Source organism: Hipposideros armiger, unplaced genomic scaffold (genome assembly GCF_001890085.2).
Source record: "Hipposideros armiger isolate ML-2016 unplaced genomic scaffold, ASM189008v1 scaffold_166, whole genome shotgun sequence".
Lineage (NCBI taxonomy): Eukaryota > Metazoa > Chordata > Mammalia > Chiroptera > Hipposideridae > Hipposideros > Hipposideros armiger.
Genome location: NW_017731516.1, coordinates 2,305,720 through 2,330,328, shown reverse-complemented (window position 1 = coordinate 2,330,328; position 24,609 = coordinate 2,305,720). Strand labels below are relative to the sequence as shown.

General features: G+C 36.6%; 1 protein-coding gene across 2 annotated transcripts in view; it reads right to left on the bottom strand.

Annotated features, from left to right (window-relative positions):
• PTPRR (protein tyrosine phosphatase receptor type R) overlaps window positions 1–24,609 on the bottom strand; it is a 248,144-nt gene that overhangs the window by 217,196 nt on the left and 6,339 nt on the right. For both annotated transcript variants that reach the window (XM_019651760.1, XM_019651761.1), the window contains exon 2: window positions 11,153–11,442. In XM_019651760.1, the coding sequence (XP_019507305.1) occupies window positions 11,153–11,442 (290 nt within the window). The remainder of the gene's footprint in view (window positions 1–11,152; window positions 11,443–24,609) is intronic.

Below are 24,609 nucleotides of genomic sequence, written 5' to 3'. Positions count from 1 at the left end.
CACTGGGATCAGGCATAGGCAGTGACACTGAGATTTTCAGAGGGGTCAGGAGGTTCACACAGCTAACACTGCATGTAAAGAAAGGCAACTGATCTGGAGTCATCCAGGAAAAGTAAGCTATTCTTGGTAGCTTTTTTAAGAAACTAGAAGAAGTAATAATGAGATATACATTTACACTTATCAGTCACAAAAATAAAGAGTGACTAACACTATTGCTGATACAAATGAAGAATGGCTACTTCAGTATTTATTGGTAAACATGCAGATTACTGTTACCTTTTGGGAAATGAATCTAGCTATCTAGTACTTCAACCCAGCAACCTCACTTTTGGGAATCTATTCCATAGAAAGAAAAGTACTAGCATGTAGCAGCATATGTACGAAGATATTCTTGTAACATTTTTCATAGGGCCAAACATAAGGGTGGGAACTATGTGAATTACCATTGATAGAGGAATGGTTGAATAACTTTTGGCATAACCACACCATGAAGTACTACGCAGCATTAAAAATAATTAGTCATGACTATTGATTAGAAAAGTTTTCCATGAGGTATCATGGGGAAAGAAAGGGAAAAAAGCAAAGAAGAGTCTATGTATATTATACCCATTTTTGTGGAACACAAAATAACAAATATCCAGTACATTCTGTGTGTGAGTGTGCATGTATATGTGTATGTATCTGTGTGTGTGTGATTACATGAGCATAAAGACAATAAATGGAAGGATACACATTAGGTTCTTAGTATAATGACCAGGAGGATATGAGATTTCAAGAAAAGAAAATGAATTGGATAAAGAGAAGGACAGGGGAAGAAACCATAAAAAAGATTGAACAAAAATGATTGTAATAAAAAATGAAATGAATTTCTGACATGCATAAATTTATCCATGTATAAAGAAACTAAAGAAAGATAAATGAGAGAGATAAATCTGCCTTATAAGAATGACTATGATATATTGTTAAGTAGAAAAAAAAAAAAAACAGTTGCAAAAGTTTGTTTTTCTTAAGCTGAGCTATCCTGCCACTTGCTGGCAGCTCAGCGGCAGTTCAGTCCAGGCCAGGTATCGAAACGCTGTTGTTAAGAGCTCAAACTCTTCGAGAGAGCTCTTAACCAACTGAGCCACTAGGCCGGCCCAAAAGGTTTTTTTTAAAGGAGGATAATACAAACATTTGAACACAAGGCAATTAAAATATCGTATGGCAAAAGACACTATAAAAAAAAAGAGAAATGACAGGCTTGGGGAAAAAAATTATATACCGGGGTGCCAAAACAATGTATACACATGACTTGTATGCATTTTTTGTTATCGCTTATTGTTATTATAATTTTAGTACAGTTTTTTCCTTTCTTCAATTGTGTACATTTTTTTGGCACCCTCTGTATAAAACCTATATGGCAGACAAAGGATTTATTTCTCAATAAACAAAGAGCTTCTACAAATTGTTAAGAAAAAAAGATGACCAACCAGATACACAAACTAAGAATAAGCAAAGTGCAAGAGAAGAAATCCCCCCAAAAAAACAAAAAAAAACAACCACACACTAAAGATGCTCAGTCTTTTTCATTGTCATGGAGATGCAAATGTAAGCAATAATGAGATACAATTTTTACTCTCCTAGTCAGCAAAAATTAAAAAGAACAACCACCAACTGCTGCTGCAGAGACTCTGAGTCAGTCAGGCACCTTTATACATTACTGATGGGAGGGTGAATTGCTACAACTGTCCAAAAAGTAATAATTTGGTAATAATGAAATAGTCTCTTTTAAAAATATCTTATTCATATATATAAAATATATAAGTGAACAAACAATATATATTTATGTATATAGGTATATATAGTATATATGTATATTTGTTCCTCTTTCTCCAAAGTGTATATAAAAGATGTTTACTGCAGCAAATTTTTTTGTGGCAAATATAAAACACATACCAAAGAAATAAAAGTGCAAAAAACATGGATGTATATATTGAATCTGAGGGCTACTTTAAGTAAGTGTGGACTACACAAACTTATGCAGTTATTTAGAAGAAATAGTCAAATTTATATCTAAAGACTCTGAGATATATCTATGACCTATTATTATTTTAAAAAACCAAGTTGTGGAATAAGTATGACTTAATTTTTAAAACAACAATAAAATCTTTATGTATATTTAGAGCAGAAAAATGTGTAATGTAAATTAAAAAGATTTACATCCCTACATAATTATAAAGGTAAGCTTCAATTACCTAGAGTATGTATTTATGTGTGTGGAATGATTATTATTTGATCTTCCCTAATAATTTGGAAGTAAATTGTAGGTTAGTAACACATTACTAGGTTATCAATACATTATTTGGCATTTGGATTGATAAAACCTTAGCAAAAAGTATTCTTTGTAACTATAGCTATTGACAATACAGCTAATAGCTAATGTTAAGATCCTAAAGGCAATCAATACATTATTTCATTATTGAAATGAAAAGAAGGAGCTGCATCTGGGACAGGAGACAAGAGGTGGGCATAGAGGGTAAGCACATTCTGGCTGATGGAAAAGATGGTTAGGCCTTCAGCAGATAAAGTAGCAGGTGGACAGTTCACAAGGAGATGGCCCATGGCCACATGAAAAGCTACCAGCAGGTAGAGGTAGGACTGGCTGTGAGATATGAGTGCACAGACAAAACTAGTAAAAAGGCAGGTAGGTCTTCAGCTTCAGAGGCACTGAAGTGCTGGTTGGCTGAACAAAGTAAATGCTCAGGAAAGGAAGATGATGTCAAGAACCCATGTAATTAGCAATGGAATATAAGCAGGGTTTTAGTTAAGACCATCACATGTGGCTGTGTGGGCTGTGTGATGACAGCTCTGAGGGATGCTGTTGGCTTAAATGACAGTGTGAAGGGTACTTCCTAGATGTGCACAAGGCAAGAAGTCCATTATAGTATTGGGATTTTACTCCAAGGTCAGAGTACATCAGCAGCAAAATTCATATTGCATCATCCACCACCACCACGACTGTGACAGCTGACATTATGACACTGTGTTATGCTTTACAGTACAAATTCACGGATTCTAGAAAGAATCAAAGGAGGTAGGCATGTCAGGTATTACAATGACCATTAAGATGAAGAAACAAAAACTCAGAATGTTCATTGTGTCCAAGATCTCAAACGCAGTTAGTGGCAGAACAGGCATGTGAACCCAGGATGTCTCCTAAAACTATTCTGCTCCCGCTATTTTAATCTGCTCACAATAGGAATGAACATTGGTCCCTGACATTAAGATTGGTTGAGGTTGGGGCCTACTGAGCGGTAAGCCAAACAGATCATTATACACATTGTAATTCTTTCATATGAACTATAGTTTCTTATTTTTTCAAATCCAAAGGGTAAACCAATTCTCCCTGTAGGAGGATTTCCTGCTGTGTGACATTCAAACTCAACTTGTCCATACTGATTGCTATTTTGTTATGGTGACTATTTGTTTAGACAGAACATGGTACAGAAAGGATTTGTGGCAGCTTACAAAAACACATAAAATGCAAAATAAAACTGAATAAAAAAGTAAGAAAATGAAGAAATTTAATTAGAAGGAAAATGAGTGAAGAAAAGAAAACATCCAGCCAAGAATGAAGTTAGTTCACAAAATAAACAAGGCCCTCAATAAAGTTCTCTGTATTTGCTAGAGGTAGACTGTATATTTGGCTCTCAGCTTTTTAGCTGACAAGAGTAAGAAGGAAACATGATTCACAGCATTTAAAAGATATAATTATGAGCCAACCAGTGACTCAGGAGAAATACAAGTATTCTTAGTAGTAAAACTAGAAAGCTATATTTTCCATTGTTGCATATAATGGAAATAATAGCCTCCAAATTTTAAAAGGATCTATGTATCAGGCATGATGCTAAGGGCTTTTAATGCTTTATCTCATTCAATTTCCTCAACAATTCCATAGGAGGGATATTATTAGTATCACTTTGTTTTACAAATGAGGAAACAAATGCAGAGATGTTAACTCACTGCAGGAAACACAATTAGTTAGGTATGCGATTTAGGATTCCAATACATTTCTGCTGACTCCAAAGTTATTTTACTACGTGAGCTCTACCTTGACTCAATCCCTAAGTATCCCTGACTATCCAATAGAATCCCTCAAAATCCAAGATAGTGTAGTCCCCACCCTTTCTTCCTGCCACACAACTTTGTTTTGTTTTCTTCACTGCACCAACCACCACCTGAAATTATGTTCAATTCTTTACTTATTTTATTGTCTTCTCTTGTATTAGAATGTGAACTACATAACAGCAATGATCTTGTTTATCTTGCCACTCTGGTATCCCCAGAGTCTGCTTTACTGCTGAGGACACAGGAGGCACTGAATCATATTTCTGAATGAATGAATATCTCAAGGAACAAGGATTGGGTATCCATTAAAAACTTTTGCATGTCTGAGAATCCAGTTGCCACGACTGATTCTTGGTTCCTTACAGATATGCTGACATATTCTTCCACTCTCCATGACTTACTTATACTACTTACTCACCATAAATATACTGTTTCCTATAACTTGGCTATGTTTCATAATCCAACTTGGCATAGACTTAATTTTATTCATTTGATCTTATAATTAAAAGAACATTATACTTAAGAATATAGATGACACTATTATTTGTCACACATGAAGAAATTTTTTAAAATTCATTTGCCCACACACAAAAAAAGATGGATGATTTTTAAAATCCTACATTCAAAGAATTTGCCTAGTGGCCTGTTCAATATGGATTTGATTTTTTTTAATTTGCTGACCAATATTTCTTGCTTAAAAAACAAACAAACAAACAACAACAACAAAACAGACTGGTTCCAAAGAAGAGAGAGAAGCAACTTAATGGCTTAAAGCACGAAGAACCAACATGTACTTGTTCTGGCTAAACATCTAATTCTACTGTGTTTTCCTGCTGTGTTTTCAGGCAGGAAAAATACTGAAATTCTTATACAATGAAGTGTCACAGCTCAGTAGTGGAAGCGTGAGATAATTTAGGGGGTTTTCTGAACTACAAATATAAAAACACATACAGAACCCCAAGATATTCAGAATAACTGACATTAATAAACGCTATCCAGGAAATCTCAGAATAAGACAGCTTCTTAGTCCTGATTTCCTTGATCCATATTCTCAGTGTTCCCTAAGGCTCTCTTGTCATTTCTAGAGAGAAGGGCAAACAAATCTCAAACACTACTCTTCCTGTAATCTTAGAAACTGTCTCTGAACGTTTGGCCTATCCTTCAAAAGTGGATTGTTTTTCTATTTTATTTGAAGTTATCTGTTGCTGAAAACCTTTGATTCCTGGGTAGTCACCCAGGGTATGAAGCAGCAACTGTGTGCTGTGCTTGGTTACTTAAAATGAAAGTTACCAATGAGTAAGCTTCATAACTTTGCCCAGAGAGAGACTCTTTAAGAGGCTTTTAGCGCCTATGTTTTCATAAAACAAGAGAAAGGAAAAAGTTGTTTCTACCATCTGAGTATAGGGATCATGTTGAGAGAACTAAGGCATTTACTAAACGGTGCCAATCCCATCATACACAGGTGGGGCCAGATGCCCAGAAAGCCCAATAGAATCATCTATTAGCAGTTAGATTTTAAAGCAGAGCATTGTATAGTTTAAAAAAAAATAACAAAAAAAACCTAAGCATAATTTATAGATATTTATGATTAGAGAGAAATAGAGAAAGAAGGGAGGAAAGAAAGAAATTTAAAAAGACAAAGTCACTCACAGAGGGTACAAGAGAACAGTTCTTCACAACCAGAAAATCAAAGGGCAATTATAGAGACTTGACAAGTAAGCATTTGCTCCAAAGAAAACACATCCTCTTTGTTTATCTGCAGACCCTATTTAATTTTGCATTATCGTGGAAATTTTGGATTAAAATAAAAAGGTTCTAGGCTCTAGCATAAAGACACAGCACTTTCTTTCCATCTTCCTCATTGAAAAGTCCTGAAATAGAACATTTTATATGCTCTTAATGAAACATTCTCTTTTTTTTTTTTGTCCTGCTAACTTCTTTGGCCATATGACTACATAGTCACTATTAAGATGACATTGTTATCTAACAGTTAAAAGATTGTTTTTATTTCTTCTTTTTCCTTCTCTGTATTTCTAAATGCTCTAAAACTCTATGGAAGTACATTACTTTGGAAGTCAAAACAAAAATATTGCTAAAATATTCTCTGTACATAAGGATAGTCAATGTCCAATTAGTATGATAATCAATTAAACCAGTTCTCCTAAGACTTCAGTCATCTTAATGTTAAGTCTAAATGATCCCAAACAAGCAGACGTGCTAAGGGGCCCAGTGTTGAAACTTCACATAGACATTGCCTAAGCTTGACCCTTAACATTTCCAGCATGTGTTTGAGCATCCTCCTTGCTGCTTTAGTAGCTAGGAATGGAGAAAAGCAACAGATGGCAACAGTTATGACTGTCAGGATGCCAAGTTCAAAAATAGAGTTTTTACTTGAAGACTATTTTTCAGGGGTACAATAATAATTAGAGAACCTAAGTACAAAGCTGCTTTCCAAAATGCAAATGTTTGGGATAAAAGGAAAGGTGGTTATATAAGATCTTATAGTTGAACATGAAGAATTTAGGGTACATTAAGAAAAGAGCACAAATTGAACCAAATTTCTGAAGTAGATTACAAAATTTCTTTTTCTGGACTTTCTTGAAAATAAAATAGAATTTGACCCTTTACGTCATTTTTTATTATTATTTATGGAATGGCCACCATGGATCTTTTACCTTTTACCTTCTGGCTTCAAAATTAACATCTAGCTGTCAATGAGTGTATTTTCAGAGGATAAAAATTAATATTATCATTAGCTTAGATAAAATGTAATTCATAAAGTTAAATTTTCTGTTGGGAAAATTTGCACTCCTTCTCCAAAGCAAACCAAATGACTTGTAAAATTTAAAATGTTTGAGTTCTGAAGTCAGAAAAATTTGGATTTGAATTCTGCCTGCAGCACTAATTATTAACTGTGCAACCTGGAGAAAGTTACTGATTTGGGGGCTTTGATTTCCTGTCTGTAAATTGGCACCTAATCATAAGTTTCTTTTGATGCTTAAAAAGGTTCTTTATTGACATAGCTTTGTTCACCATTACTATAGGTGATGAAGTTTCTGTACTACGGTTTCAGCACACAGTTACTTCTACTGAAGTTCATAGGTAGATGTATATAACAAGCAAAATACAACGATTCCCCAATTTTGCTTTGACTGAAGGTTGTGGTACCCAAATTCCAAGATAGTCCTCAGTGATCCCTGTCTCCTGGTATTCGTTCCCTCTGTCATCCCTTCCCCATGAATGTGGGCTAGACCTAGTGACTCATTTTTAATGAATAGAATAAAGTGGAAATGATGGTGTGTGACTTGGAGATTAGGTTATATGAGGTAGTGTGGTCTCTCTCTCTCTCTTCACATGCTCTGGGGGAAGCCATGTTGTGAGCAGCCTGGTGGAGATGGCCACATGTTGAGGAACTGAAGCCTCCTGCCAATAGTCACGTAAGTTTGGACGCGAATCCTTCAGCTCAGGCAAGTGTTCAGAGACTGTAGCCCTGGATGACGACAGCTTAACTGCAGTAACCCTGAGGCAGAACTACATAACTAACCTGCTCCCAATTCCTGACCTTTGGAAACATAATATTTAATGTTTTAAGCTGCTAAATGTTGAGATAATATGTTATGCAACAATCAATAACTAAAGTAAAGACCAAAACCCAAATGACAAAGTTGGTAGGGTCTACAAACAAAATGCCATTTTCAAGGAACACAGAAAAGACATTTCTATAATACTACTGCATTGACTTGAAAACTAAGGAAAAGGATTTGATTGTTCTAACAAATGGACTACTAACCATATTAGGACATGGCAGGGGTTTGTTTTCTCAGGCTTTTATACTCATTCTCTTTAGGAACTTGGGGCAAGAAGACATCCAAATCACACCTTACATTATAGTACACTGTCTTACATCCATTTAGCATTTTGGATTTGATTATTTACTATTTGACCTCGAATTTCCTTGACACGTAGTAATTCATAATTTTTACAAAGTCTGCATTTGAATCACACTTTCTGAGTGTGCCCACCACGAGCAAGTCACTTAGTTCAGGAATAAGCCCACACATTTGCTTCCCCTATAGCTCAACAAAGCCTTCTCATTCCCTGCTTTATAAGCAGTTACCATCAAGGAGTATACAGGGTACAGTGATTTTCACAAATTTGAGATATTCTTGGGACATAATGTAATGGGTCCAATAGATTGCACGAAATCGTAGTCCTTTTCATTGGAAAATTGTCTGGGTATTAGAACATAGCCCAAGTACCTTAATTTTCTTCTATGTTAGAGTGAGTTTGCTGCCTATTTGAGGCACTGTTGAAAAGTTTAGAGTATGATCCTTCTCATCTATTTTGTATGAGAATTACATTCCTGAGACCAAGTTGTAAATCTTCATATCCTCATTTTTTTTTTGAAGGGGCTATGATGTTTTAATAAAAACTGAAGTCCAGAATCTCTGATTCAGCAAACATTTAGCTGCTACCTGGCATCTATCTGTTCTATCTTTACTTGTTAATAGTGTCCCTTCTATATTGAATTTGTACAGAAATCCTAATAACAGTTTCTTAATTGAGCTTCTGAAACATAATTAGCATTCTTTGGGACAAACATTGTAATTGTGCTGTTCTCTCCTTGGAATAAATAAGCTACAGATTTTCCTGATTATAAAAGATAGAAGAAAAAGGGAAAAAAATTTATTTGTGGACAAATGCTCTTATGACATGTTTTGTGGAGGCAATTAGGGATCGGGAAAGGAAGAGGGGGTACATGCATCTTTCATGTCTCAGTTAAAGTTCTCGTTCTAAACTCATTGTCTTAATGACATCAGAAATGAAGGAGGGAGGGAGGGAGGGATCTCTCTCTCTCTCTCTCTCTCTCTCTCTATATATATATATATATATATATATATATAGAGAGAGAGAGAGAGAGAGAGAGAGAGAAATAGGGTGAGAAAAAAGAGATCTCCCTGGGGAAAAAAAACCTCAATAATTTTCCTAATTCAGGAAATGATACTTATTAACACTGCTCATTTTGATAGAAATTAAGCCACAAATAATTTTTTGGTACCTGCAATATTCCTCAAGCAAAGTGGTGTGTGTGTCTGTGTGTGTGTATAATACATATACACTCTAGCCACACAAACACACATCAATTGCTCCATCAAAGTCATTTAGCCACCAGAATATCTCCATTTCATCATCTACAAGTACACTTCATTCCTAAATCTCATTTCTGGATAGAATGAACCTTCAACCCAGCTGATATCTGATTAAATGTTTCTTTGAGTAAGCTGACCATTATTGATTTATTTAAAAATAACCCCACTTCCCAGGTTTTCCTACAAATCACTGCATAAGTAATGTAAATGGATTACAGGAAGCACTAGCACTAACAACTGTTCTTGCAAACTATCACAGCCACAGAAAGGTTAGAGACTAGATCAAGAGAGATTAGGAAAAGCTAGCGCAGCAAAATCACCTATTGTCTCCTTGTAATCATGACTCAAAAGAAAAAAACACAGCTTTTTCATGAATCTCCAAACCACAAATAAGCAAAAAGTCAAATGACATGTCATGATTCCTCACTGGTGCCTTTCATCCTCCATAATATTAAATTAACTAGATAGTACATGACATTACAAGATAGAACAAACCTCCTGAACTGTAATTCACAGTGACTCTAAGAGTTGATGACTATGGTATATGATCACTAGAGAAAATATCTCCCATGAGCCCTAGCATTAGCACAGGCATATCAGGCTACCGTGACATCATTAACATCATTTATCTTCATGGAAGAGACAGAGTACATGGCTTTCACCTTCAGAACATCTGTTACTCATGTAAATGCAGAAAATTGGTTCAAGTATTTCAGGAGGCCAAATGACCCACGATTTTCACTTAACAAGAGTTCATTTTGTGTTCTCAATTTATGATTTTTATTGAATCACTGACATTTCCCCTCAGGTATTTCTGAAGCAAAACCAGAGACTCCATTTCATTTGTCTCTATTGCTAGATACCCCAAATGAAGACTGAATAATAATAAATATTCAATGTATGCTAGTTAAAAATATCAATGAATGGATCTTTGGTTCTCAAGTAAAGTGCCCTATATGTAGCAGATAAAAAATTAAAAAAAGGGGGAAAAAAGCATGTTAGATTTAATCACAATACATTTGCTGCATAGAGAGATTGCCAAAATGCAAACATAGTTTCATTGAATTATCATGGCTTTAAAAGTCAACATTTGGTTATATTTTGAGGACAGAAATGCAGTAACAAGCATTTAGCTACTGATTTGTAGTTTTAATGTGGACCTTCCTATTGTGATTTTAAACTTGAAAGGGACTCTAGTCTAAACAGATTATCAACCTCAGCATGTATTTAAACAATGATACCTCCACAAATTGGGAACCTCTTGCTTGGGTTACATGCCCTAAGAATATAAGCAATAAAACCACTGCATTGTCTTCATTAATAAAGGGTGATGTTTGTTCACTGATATTAGGAATATTACCCATCAACTATGCCCAAACCATTTTGTTTACTCCAGTGACAGAAAACTACCCTCCCCATACAACACCTCTTCCCTTTCAGTGGACTCTCCGTTTCTTAAAATTTGAGTCAAGCGACCAGAAGATCTTTAATAAGTGTTACTTGTTTACATAAACTGAGACTAAGACCTAGCTGCTTAAAAGAGATTATCACAGAAGGCAGGAGGCTCAGTACAGGATATGATCTGCTGTAAGTGTAAGGCCTTCCTAAAGCAATTTTTAATTTAAGTATTTAGTAGGTACCTATATGCACCATGCACTGTGCCATGCACAGAGGATACACATAAGGTTTCCTATTTCATGGTCTTACATTCAAGAGAAAGCCAACACACAATAATCAAGTACCGAAAAAGAGATATAAGAAAATGAGAAGTGCTGTGGTGAAGAAAATCATTGAGATCCAATGATAACTATTCACCATTAATTTTTTGCTTTTCTTCCCCAACATCAACCCAAAGGAAAGCACCAGCATCAGCATCAGCTAAGTGCAATACTTACCACCACAATGACATTTGCTGCTGGGATTGGAAGGTTTTCCACGTCAAGATCTTGACCAGCCACAGCCAACAGATTGAGAGATGGGTCATACGCAGGTCTAGGAAATGCTGAATTAACAATTTGGTGGTGTCTGCGTATTTGAGAGTCAGAAGAGGAATGCTTATATATTTTTTGTGGAGCTATATCCAGGCTCTTCTCAATGTCTTGTGAATGGTGATAAATAAAGGCTGGCTTCCCACTCTTTTTATGATGAAATTCCAAAAAGTGATCATTACTTCCTGAAAAGCACCCTGGAAGGGGAAAGAAGCAGAAACAAAAATCAAAGATCTTATTCTGTAAGATGAGTGAAAAGATCTGATGAAGAGAGGTACCCATTCTTCAGAGACTTTAAAACTTGTGACGAATTCAGATCAGTTAATCTCCATCTTTTTTCTCTGCCTCATTATCCCATGCAAATAGAACACACTTGGTGGTATGGGGGCACCACAGAGCCTTTGGGTGGACAGAAGTGGATGCTGTTTGAAAATGTCCTATTTATCAGGTATTTTAATACCTTTTTTAGTCAGGAGTTCCCTCCTTTTTCTGAATCCACAGTGCTAAGACTGTGCGCTCCTATTCCTGGATGTCCTATCTGTTGCTCAAATGACAACCATTTATATCATAATCAAGCTTCCTTCCCTTTAATACATAGCATTTCATACAATTATTATTTCATACTTACGTTATCCTGCTTATATTGGGTTGTCAGAAAAGTCATGATGTATTTTTTTCTATGATTTTCGTTGCAAAAATGCATCATGACTTTTCCGACAACCCAATATTATATATAGTTAACTATGTATATATTTTTAAGTGCTTGTCCAATGTTTTAAGCTCACTGAGGGCAGAAATCTGAGGATACTCATTGGAGTAGCAACTTCCAACTGTGCAGCAATATCCATTCTCTCTTCCTTACTTAGTAATATGGTCATCCAGAGAAGTAATACATTTGCCTTTATTTCTTCTGTTAGGTAAATATCCGCTGAACTGAACAACTCTATTTGTCATTGGTCACACAGAGAACATATACATGTGAATCAAAAGAATATCACTAATTCAAACACCAATTAAAAAAGCAAACTTAAGTTCTTCTATATAAGATGATAAGCAGAGCTAGCAGATCACAACATAGTTATGACACCAACATAGTGCCTAGCACCCCTAGGTACCCCAGATTTTCCCTTGGTATCCCTATGGCAACAAAGAGCTGTACAAATACTGTTCATAGAAAATTACACGCCTCATCTTACAACAATTCTTTCCCAATCCTCCACTATTTCCTTTTACTTCCCATATCTTGCAAGGAGCCTCAAGTCTTTTTTGCATGTTAATCTTTATTCACATGTCCATTTCAATAGCACTATCATGGCAGATACAATTCTCATACTACTGAACATTATAGGTTCCTCTTTTTTGGTAAGAGGGCCAATCCCTTAGGTAAGAAACCCAAGTTCAGGCAAGCATACAATATGCATTTCCCAAAACAAGTGACTACCTTTAAATGAGTATTAAAAGAGTCAACTAGGATAAAAATAGTATGTCCATTCTATTTCTTAACTTCACAACAATTACTTCATTGCTGCTCTTCACAATATCATACTAAGTTTGCTCAGAGAGGAGGGAGGAAAGTGCTAACTTTTCAGAAGTGTAGAAACTCTTCTAGGGCACTACAGTATCATCCAGGGAATTACTTTTAGTAAAATACTAAATGGACACCTGTAGTCAGAAACTTAAATATGCACCTAAAACATTTTAGCACCAGTCCCCATTAATAAACCAGCTGCGAGGGCCAGCTGAGTGGCTCAGTTGGTTAAGAGCTCGCTCAAGAGTGTGAGCTCTGAGCAACAGCGGTTCGATTCCCAGCCCGAGCTGAGCTGCCGCTGAGCTGCCAACAGGTAGCAGGATGGCTCAGCCAAAATAAACTCCATAAAACCAGAATAAACTAGCTGTGAGAATAATAACATTGAAGTACCCAGTTCTGAATTTCATAATATTACATATGTTCCTAATGACATCATTTCCAAATCTGAGGAACTTTTATTTCATTCAGAGAAACAAAATTTACAATTATTTCAAAGTCATCACAGTCCAACAATCCACTAATCATCTTTGAAAATTATGATAGCTTAGTTGCTTAAGAAAGGTTAGTCTATTTAGCATACTCAGAATTGAAGATATGATCATTTGTTTCCATTATGACTTAAGAATTTACATAAAATGTAATTGTGATTTGAATGATCTGAAAAGCTAAAGTCACTGGTACCCAAAGATAATTCCCAAACTGTCTATTACATCACAGAAGAAAGTACTTTAGCTGACTAAGAAAATCACCTGTCTTTATATCCCTAACTGAATTTTGAAAGCATATTGGTAAGACAATTGCTGAAGATGCTAGAAATATATGTTGGTCACACAAGGCTTGAAGGAGGACAAAAGCTATTAAAATGATCAATTCCTCTACTCCAGATTCACTATATATATTAAATAAGAAAGAAAAAACACCTTAGAAGATCAGAGAATGAAGAGCTGAGAAAATGACACAATTATCTTCTCTTTCTTTTTATATAGTATCAATCAAAGCAAACCTTTTCAGAGCCACTTTATTTAAATAGAATAGGTGAGTCCAGCTAATGAAGGTCTCCTGAGTCTATAAGGAGGGTGACAACAATCTAATTCTACGTGCAATTGAAACATAATTTAAAATTCTCAGCCTTTTGCAGCTGTATATGTGAAAAAACTTAGTCCGGTCTTGTCCCTGAGTAATGAGAACCAAGTTTGGCAGCATAATATTAGGAACCTCATCAAGCCGTTAGGTAGGAAAGAGTTTTTCAAAGTGTGTATAAATCCATGCATCAGAGTCGCCTGGGGTATTAAGATGCAGAGTCCCAGACCCCAGCCTTGAACTACCATAGCAGAATCTCTGGAGATGTATGTAGCCTAAGAATATGGATTTTTTTTAAATTGAATTTATTAGGGTCACATTGGTTAATAAGATTATATAAGTTTCAAGTGTACAATGTTATAATACATCACCGGTGTGTTGCATTGTGTCCTCATAACCCAAAGTTTCATCTCTTTCTGTCACCTTTCTAATCGAATTCTTCTCATATTCAAACTCTGAAGTTTGAGGACTACTGAGCTAGTGTCTGGAATTAGTTTTGTTTCTCTATCTTCAAATGCCACCTCTTTATCACCTCCTTCACTTCTACACTATGAATATACTCAAGTAAACGTTTTAGAAATGTTAAGATTGAGATGCTTACTAAATATCAAAATGAAGACGTTGAATTAGAAGTTGGATAACTAAATGTGTAGTTTATGGTTGGAGAGAGACAGAGAGAGAGATTCATGAGTCATCCAATACAGATAAAATTTAAAGCCAAGTGACTCATAAAGAGGGAAGATAGAGAAGAGGAGAGTATATAGGACAGAGCACTGTAGAATTGCAATATTTAGTGTTAGGATGAAAAGAAAATGGCAAAGATAACTGAGTAGGAATGGTAGTACAGTAGGAGGCAAACCAAGAAAGAGTGATTTATGAAAACAAGAAAGAAAATAGTTTGGAACCTGCGTAGAGTCTTAAGAATGTTTAGTAAATACCTTGTCAAATATACTCATCTGCACTTAAAATAAAAGTACTTATCAAAGAAGTAACATTTACATGAGAATAATCAGTTTTGATGGTTAAAAATTCCACAATTGAAATTTCATCCTGGATATGACCTTGATAATCTCTGAAGAAATCTTAACAAAGGAAAGAGAAGTGCATGAAATTGTAATGTCAAGTTGGAGTGCATTATGATTCATTATTTCAAATTCAATATTGGTCATTCCTGGATGCACAAGGTAGAATGGCCTTGCATACACCCTCTCAGAATAAATCCTTGTATTGCAAGTACTTAAATCAATATCTGTAACTTATGAAAGGTACAAAAGGATAAAACAATAGTCTCTAAAGAGACCTGAAAAAGTGAGCAATCAAAAAAAGGCACCTTTGCTCTCTGATCAGTTTGTGAAGGGACAAAGCATTGCCAACACTTTTTTCTCTAGAACAGAGATATAAATGGATAACAGTCCCTTAGGAATTTCTACATGAGAAAGGATGAGGCTCTCATTTGATTTGTAAATGCCTCTCAGGAAAAGCTAAAAATCAGAGTACCATGAAAGTTTATATAGAAAATGCCTATTAATCATATTGAGAAAGGAAAGAGACATACTTTTTTAAAAAGCAATGGGCCTTTTTGAGCATTTTGAGCCTTGCCTCTGCTCGGGGCCACTCCAAACTCTTTGGAGTGTACTTTCTTTTCCAATAATGGCGCTTGAGCCATTCTCTACTTTTTCTCCTGCTTCTGCTTCTTTGAAATGTATTTTTACTTCTAATAAACTCCTTTTCTGCAACTTAAAAAAAAAGGCAATGAATTAAGAGGTAAGGGACCTAGATTCTAGTTTCAGTTACCTCCCCCACCCCTCTCTTCTCATGGATGTGAACTTGAGCAAGTCTCCTCATCACTCTGAGCCATAGGTTTTTCCATCAGAAAATGAAGGTGGCTCTTATATATCTAGAACCAGATTACCAATGCATTTCAGTAAAAAAGAAGCCCTGATTCAGTTAGGCTTCACAAGGTGTGAATTTTTTTCTAAAAGGGTAAGTTTTTCCCTAATACAATAAAAGACGCTTTGGGAATTTACAGGAGCGATACCCTTGGGTGTAAGGAGACTAATAGTAAAACGATTCTTCCAGTTGTTCTATATGTATTGGTAATGGTAACCCAAGACGTTACCACAGTACTAATCTCCAGTTAAAAGTACCCACAGTAATAACACTGAGTCTTCTGAATGAACACTACAGCCTGCCCAGGATGTGACAAATGAATGAGGTCTGTTAGCATAATCTCCCAGGTATAACACGGTCATGCCTACAAATTTTAACAGCAAGTCACATCATTGTTTTGAGGGAGTCCATTATGGTTGTGTCTATGTATAAAGCCAGTTTTATAAAATTCAGTTTGTGTGTCTTAGTTATGTTCTAATGACATATGTGTATTATGTATACAAGTATATTTGTTTTGTTTTGTATCCTGACACCAAACAAGCAATTTGACAAAAAAAGTTCATTTTCAAACTAGCTATTAATATTTTGTCATTAAAGTAAAATAAAATAAAATAAAAATAAAATAAAATGAAGGTCTCTACAAGACAACAATGATTCAGTTTACAAAACTTGTAAACCATCATGGTCCTCCCCAAAACACGTCTTGGATAAGATAGTATTGAAAGAATTCTTCCTTCGAGAATGGTTTTCCTAAAATCTAGTTTAGGAATTGACCATTAGGATATGAAAACATAATCCCATGAGGAAGTGCTGTGTCCTTCTCAAATACCATTTAAATGTCTCACATGTTTGGCCAGTGATGTGTCTAGTATATCTATAATAAAAATTAAAAATCATACACATATAAGAATAATTAGTCTATTTTTATAGAGCTGACTCCATTCTCCTCTATGTAGGAGAGGACCTGAACCCTAAAAGAATAAGAAATGACTTTAATTAATGCATCTTGTAAACTTTTCCTGCATGTTCATTGATATAAACACTCCACATTTCCTAAATATCCTGTTAGAAAATGCCGTTCCTACTCCCACTTCCAGCCAAGAGTAACTACTCCAGGCATCCCTTACCTTCTCCTATTTATCTCACCCATTGAAAGTTGAGCTGCGCAGTGAAAAACTGGGAGTCACAGAATTGACAGCCATTTCAGGAAAAAGTCCACTGTGTGCTATGTGCTGGTGGTAAAATTACAATGAAAGGGTTTCATAGTTCCTGATATTTGCTCAGTTTTAATAGAGTTACTTTTCACTTGATAAATATATATTCAAGAATGGAACATAATACAATCAGGACAGCATCCTTTGGGACAATGTGACTAGACATACGTCATGAAAAGGAAATGGGGTTAAGACCACTGGCCTCAGGCTGCTGGAGGAAGTGAGGTTTAGGTCAGCTCGGACAGAAGCTGTCAGCTGCCCCCTAGTTCCTGAATAACTGAGTGGAAGGATGCTTGGAGGAAAAGTTGACAACAGTAAGTGCTACTATCTCTTAAATTCAACATGGCCATTAAGAGAAGACCTACATCAAGATATGCCTTCTGGGAAAATGCAGAAGTGGAGAAAAATGATGATATGGCTAGAAAGCTGTAAAATGCTAACTTTTGCAGAAATCGTAGGAATTGAGTTCTATATGCAGTTACTAAGTAGTGAAGCAGTACATTTGTAACATCTAATTTTTATACATCAGTCATTGTTGTTATGCAAATGTTATTTACACTTAATTATAGAGGCAGTAAATGATATCCATTATTTTTATATTGGGTTGTCGGAAAAGTCATGACACATATTTGTAGCGAAAAACATAGAAGAATACGTCATGACTTTTCCGACAACCCAATAGTAGAGTTCTCCAGATGACTTTTGAAGGCTGGGCTCTAATTGCAAGACAAAGAAAAAGAAGAATCTGCCTTAAGAATAATTCTCATAGTAGATTAGGAGTTCTATTAAAACACAGCAAAATGAACATTAGAAAATACAAAAAATTAACATATTGCCACAACAATGATACTTGGAGATATAAACCCCCAAATATTAGGGCAGGAGAGAAGGGTGAGGAAGGAAGTTCACAGTGACCACTAGAAGAGAGTCCTGTCCTGGTCCCTTTGCCTGCATTTAGAAATGTGAGGGGTACAAGGCAGGTGAACACTTCTACTCCATCCTGTTCTAGTCCCTTAATCCATCATTTGAAATTAATACCACTGGGCTAGAGCACTGCTCTCTCATAATTCCCTAGCAAAACGGACATCTACTCGGGAAGGACCATGTAATAAACAGCTATTCTTACCGGAGTAGATGGGTGTGTCACATCTTTTCTAATACATAGCTAGTTGAGAAGACACCTCTGCTGCAATGGGAAGCAAGAACTACACACTTCAATTGGGACAGAGATGAAGGAGGAAGTTGGAGATGGAGGCTCAGCCTGAGCACACAGCTCCAGAGGGTGAACTTCAAGACATCAGGGACTGGGGTGGGGGTGAGGGTAGGGCTGCCAGCAGTGGTTGCTGATGCTGCAGGGAGAAGTATGGGAACCAGAGGCACTTTTGTTTTAGGTACAGGACAGGCCTGGACTGGAGGATGGATCCTGCACCCACTGGGAATTTATGCTGACTGAGCAGTACTTAACTCCAGGGACGACAGGATGCCTGATTCCCAGAATGCACGTGTGGAAACTCTAGTTTCATGAAGCACACCCCCTCCCCTTCCAATACACACAAAAGGCATGTGGACAGGGTCTTCAAACTGGAGAACGCAAGCCAAGCAATGCATAGTTTTCAAGGTTTATGTGGACAAGGAGAAAGTCCAGCATTAGAAGTAGGATATGTTGGCTCTGGTTGGATCTTGTGAATTCAGATAGTCTGTAGAGTGGAACAGCGGGAGTGAGGATACTATATCCTATCTGAGGACTGGGATACTTCACTAGAAGGACTGCCCATGATTACATAGCCTTAATGGTTATAGGACTTTTCTCTCTTGTATACTTCATTTTGGAAAACAGAATTTATTCCTTCCAACACAAACTTGCTAATTATGGACATTTTTCAATTTATGAGGCAAAGATTCTACTGGTATTTTTAAAAATAGGGGCATGCCAATTTGATTTTCATAGCAGGCCCTTCTTACAAGAAGGCTTTAGAATGATTTCTTTTTAATGGACTGTTTCAAGTCAACTTGTACATTTTTCTTTTCACGTATGGGAGCTGAAATATAGAACCAATAAAAGGTTTCACATGTTAATATGATAACTCTTGTAGCTACTATCTATTGAATATACTTAAAATTCCAGGCCCCATGCTGTGGGGCCTTATGCATTAGCTCTTTAAATCCTTAAACCACCCTATGAGGTAGTTATTATGGTATTTTTTTTAATAAGAAAAGGGAGGCACAGAGAAAAACAGTAAATAGCAGAGACGGGATTCAAACCCAGGCAGTCAGATTCTAGAGCCTAAGTTTGGTTGTTGTTGTTTTTGTTTGCTTGTTTTTTTACTATGCTGCATGAGTTAGAGTATATTTTTGCTGTTTCTAAAGTCCGAGCATGCCATTTCAGAACATACTTCTTACCCTAAAGTATGAAATGATTATCTTAAAAAAGCACCTGGTGTCGAGTTTAAAACATCCTAGGGATTTAGCAAATACTCATTTGTATTTTCCTTCTTTTCTTATAATATTCGTCACTTCCCTATGAAATCTAATGTTTATCTGGAGAGGAGACCCTTTTATGATATTTTCATAGCTTCAGCTAATGCTCAGGTTTAGTAGTTATAAACAGCATGATAATATTTATAATCCAAGCACTCTAAATATCAGGCTTTCCAGTTTGAGGAAACAAATCACCCCAAGTAACCAGTGGGCACCTGATGGGCAAGCCTGATGCTCTAGAGGTTCAGAGGTGTCCAAGGATGCCCAGAGCCATGCCCAACTGGACCAGACATGTGGGCACCTGTGAGAATTCTGCCAGGGAGCTTCTTAACTGCTGTGAAATGTTTAGAGGCACTGAAACATCTGCCTGACTGTGACCTTGGATTTGCATAGAGGAGGGCAGCACCATGGAAAAGTTTCCACCAGTGGAATTCTAAGTTTTCTGATGCCATGTAAGTTTCCAAGGGAACCAGACTGGGGCCATACATAACAGATCACCTGAAATAAAATTAGCATAAGAGAACATAGTCAATGGTATTGTAATAGCTATGTACGATGCCAGAGGGGTACTACCCCTCTACTGACTGGGGGAAGGGGGGGGGCTATCACTTTGTGAGGGGTGTAAATGTCTAATCATTTGTTGTTTTGTACATATGAAACTAATAAAAAAAAAGACAAAAAAATTAGCATAGGAGAAGAGTCTTGGCAGATCAGGTGGCTGGACAGCAGAGCCTGGATAGAGGGTCTTCCCATCTCTATGCCCCCTCCCTGCCTTTCTTTTACCGTCAAAGAGCCCTGCTTCTCCCAGTGTTCACAGAACCACAGGCAGCTTTCCATGTGGACCTGGAGCCTGATGGTTTAGAAGCTCCGTGGGCTACAAATAGTGAGCAGGAGAGTGTCTGTTGGTCAGTAGAGGAGAAGCATTGCCAGAGCAGCAATCCTACAGAAGGCCTATAGAGCTATGAGTTGCAGCCCCGATCACATGCTTGAACGTCTCACCCATTGTGAGTCCCTAGAGAGACTAACTAGGGAGGTGGCTCACGGGATAAGTCTAGACTACCTGTAAAGCAAGGCAGTGTAATAGGAACTAGATAGCTCAGACTTATGATATTTATGTAAATGTCACACATTTTCATTAACCTTCGGGTAAATCCAAGAAAAATCTGCACTTCGCATTCAGTTAAATAAGGATTTGCTGAAGATATGATGGTAGACACCATGTTTAGATGAAACTTTTAGGTAAGACATTAGGAGACAGATTTGGGGAATAGGTGGATTTATTAGGGAGAAGATCAAACCATTTTATTGAAGGAGTTGGGGGGGTGGCTACAGAAGGGCTGGAAGGAGAATGAGATCTGACATCTTGGGCCTGGCCTCGCTCTCCCCAGCCTCTCAGCGGTCAAAAGCTATGGTGGATGTTTTAGAGCTTCACAATCCACTAAAAACCCTCCCATTTCATTAGGCTCGTGATTATAGTAGAGGAAAATTATGCAGATAAGGCCCAACTGAGAAAACAGTTGGAATCCAGATCTCTCTTGGGCATGTGTGCTTCTCCAGCACTGGCACAAACACAAAAAGAAGGAAATATTGCTCCAAGACACTAGTTAACAATTTATAGCATGACCTCTCCCACCCCTAATCAAATAAGACCTAACATGTACAATGACACTTACTAAGTCAGTGCTGCTTTACATACATTATCCTGTTTAATACACAACAACCCTACAGTTGTATGCTATATAGTCTTCATTTTAAGAACAGGAAATTGAGGCTTAGAAAGATTAAGGAACCTGTCCTAAGTTACAGAGCTGGTAAGTGATCACGCCTGGATTTGAACCTGACCACAATATCCATGGTCTTAACTACTATGGTATCCTGCTAAATTATCTAAAAATATGGCATTTCCCCCCTTTATTTCAAATTTCTCTTTACTTCTCTGTTTAAGCTATTTCATTTCCTTCCAAGGATAATTATAAAACTGACTTGAATCAACAAGGCAAAGAGAGTAAATTGCTTACAACTGAAAACTACACCTTCATGTTCATGGTTTGATGGCCTGTCCAATGAACTCATCATACTTGTCATCCTTTGTATTGACCACCTTTCCCAGTTAAGTAAAAGTAACCCAGTGATGGGCGCTGACCTGGTACAGCTTTGTATATTGCTTCCTTTTCCCTCTAGTCTCCACCAGGAACTGGATCATTACTGTAGTGAAATAGCAGTAGAGTCTTGCTCTGTCCATGTTGTTGTATAGGCCAGTGAATCACTGTGAGACGTTCTTGCTCTGCGCTCATTCAGCGTTCTTTACCAAAGAACCAGTGGTCTAGGGATTCTGCACATTTTACTTAGAAAATGGACATCACTTCAGGTCTGAACTAGGAGAAAAATAATTCATGTCCTCACTGAACTTGGTATTTATTTCAGTGCAATTAAAATATATTGTCTAGACTGCTGCTTCATTTAGTAAACAATTAGTTTTGCATTGTTGTTTGCCCATAACTGACACCAACATCTTAAAAAACTGAAATTGAATGAGATTTGATTATAAGGAAAGTCTAGGTTCTGTTTAAATGGGAAGTGCTAATATTGACAATGTAAATTTGCTAATGGTCATTCTGTGGCAAATATCATGATAATAGACACTTACAGTTACATTATTTGGTGAATAAACATTAGAAAATGTAATCAGAAAGTAATATTTTACAACTAAATATTTTCTTCAAAGCTATTAAAATCCTTGATGTTGGGAAATATCAATGCTATTCTAAGTGTGTCAGCATTTGTAAGTGCTTTGAAGACAAAGAATGCACTCGTGGGCCAAGTAAGATCTTTCAAAATCCCCTTTTAAAGGGAAAAAAGGCTTTCTCTACCTTTTATATTTGACTTTACAAACAGTTTTTAAAACTTTTAACAATAAACTTACCATAAAACATAACACCTAAGTTATCATTAATGCTAATGGCAATAAATGGGCTTTTGATGTGTGATCCCATCATCTCATAAAAAGTGCCTTTTATTATTCATAAACCAGCCTCCATTCCTCAGGTGCAAGCATGTCTCCCATAAGAAAAAAATGTGTGGGATCCAAAACTTTATGGTTCTATTAAGACTTTGTCTACACATAAAAAGAGAAAGAAATCTATATAACCATACAAATACTCAGAACTTTTCTATGATGGTTTGGTGTTTGTTTCAGGGAGCAAGGGAGTATTGGATTATTTTTGGTCTTGATTTATTGAACCCACATCCTCACACTCCCACCTGATTTTGTGTGTGTGTGGTGTGTGTGTTTATCTTTTTATTGGGGAACAGCCATGGTCATTGGTTACACATTGCTTTCATGCTACAATGACATAGTTGACTCTCTTATGGAGGGCGCAGCTCACAGTGGCCCATGTGGGGATCGAACCAGCAACCTTGGTATTATCAGCACCACGCTCTAACCAGCTGAGCTAACCGGACACCCCTCCCACCTGATTTTGAATGTGTCAGTGGTTCATGTTTGCTATGACAGGATAGATAATAATCAGTAATCAGGATTAGGAGTTCTGGGTCATTCCTTAGTACATAGATGCATGCTATGGCCCTTATCTAATTGCCTGATCTCATTAAAATAAAGACATTCATCTCATTCCTAGTCTGAAGTAGTAGGAAATCATGTAGGAATGTCTATTTATCTAGGAGGAGTTCAACACACAACTGTACTGTAACTAGCATCATGCCCATGAAACACAAACTTATCTTAGAGACCATGTTTAAATGAAAGCTTTCCTGTCCCATTTCCACTTCTTTGCAACCAATAAATGAAAGCTGGATTGAAGGAGCAGTAGTAAAGTCAATTCTATGTTTTATGGTCATGAAAATGAGATATTATCTCTTTTATCAATGTAACTTAATTTATCATAATTTATTTTGCCAAATACATCCTGAATACATTTTTTCATTCACTAAACATCTATTGATGATATACTAGGTAATGAGCGCAGTTCTAGGGAATGGGTATACATAGATAAAAGCTACAATTCTGTTATATTCAGGTTCACTCCATTAATAGAGGACTATATAAGGCCCAAAAGGAAAACCCAGGAAAGCTACTTGAATGAGGTGGGGTTCAAAGGAAGGGTTCTCAAAGTAGGTAATGTCTGACCAAGATTTGAAATTGGAGAAAGAGTTATTGTGAAAAAGAAGCACAGTGTGGATACTTTAGATGGAATAGTATGTGACAAGGATGAGAGGCATGGCAAACCAAAAGAAATGTTGTCTTAGTATGATCACAGTGTGCAGAGGAGAACATAATGACAGGAAAAAATGATGGAGTTAGGAAAGATCTGATATGCTAATAGTTCGGGTTTAATTCTAAGAGAAAGGAAATAGCTGTATTAAAGAATTTTACAAAGAGAGACTATGATTAAAAAAAAACATGCTTTTTAGAGGTTTATCCCTGACATCATTATAAAGGATGGATTTGATAGTAGGTTATTATAATATACTATATGAGAAATAAGGACTTATCTCAAGGCAGTGATGTAGACACCGAGAGTAAAGGAGACTTGGGGAGACTTGGTGACATTTTGGATGAAAGCAGCAAAGAAAGGAAGTGTACAGGATGAGCTATTAGTTTTAGGTTTGGGCGATTATGGGGGATCCCTGTGTTAGTCACAATGACAGGAAATATAGAAACAAGGGCAATTATGATGGGAAGTGCTGAGTATTAACAGCTGGATATAAGATGCTTGTGGGATATCTAATTACTCCTAGGCAATTGTAATTATAGGACTAGAGTTCAGGAGAAATATCTGAGATGGAAATGTAGATTTAGGAACCTTTAATCTGCAGGTCTGAATGTAATTATCCAGGGAGGTTGTACAGAGAGAAAAGGAAAAGAAAAACCCAAAAAACCAAGGACATATACATTCTAGAGAACACTAACCATTAAATAATACTCAGCAGTAGACTTAAAAGTACAAACTAAGGAATGGCCACTGAGATAAGAGGGGCTCTAGGAAGTAGTGGCTATGCATGGAAATCAGTGGGAGAATTTTCAAAACATCAGAAAGAGATAAAATTAGATTAATGTTGTCAATATTCATTGGTAAGAAGAAGATAGCTTTTCACCTTAATTACATTCAACAGCAGGATGATAGGATGAAGACTGCAGTTAGTAGAGAGGCTGA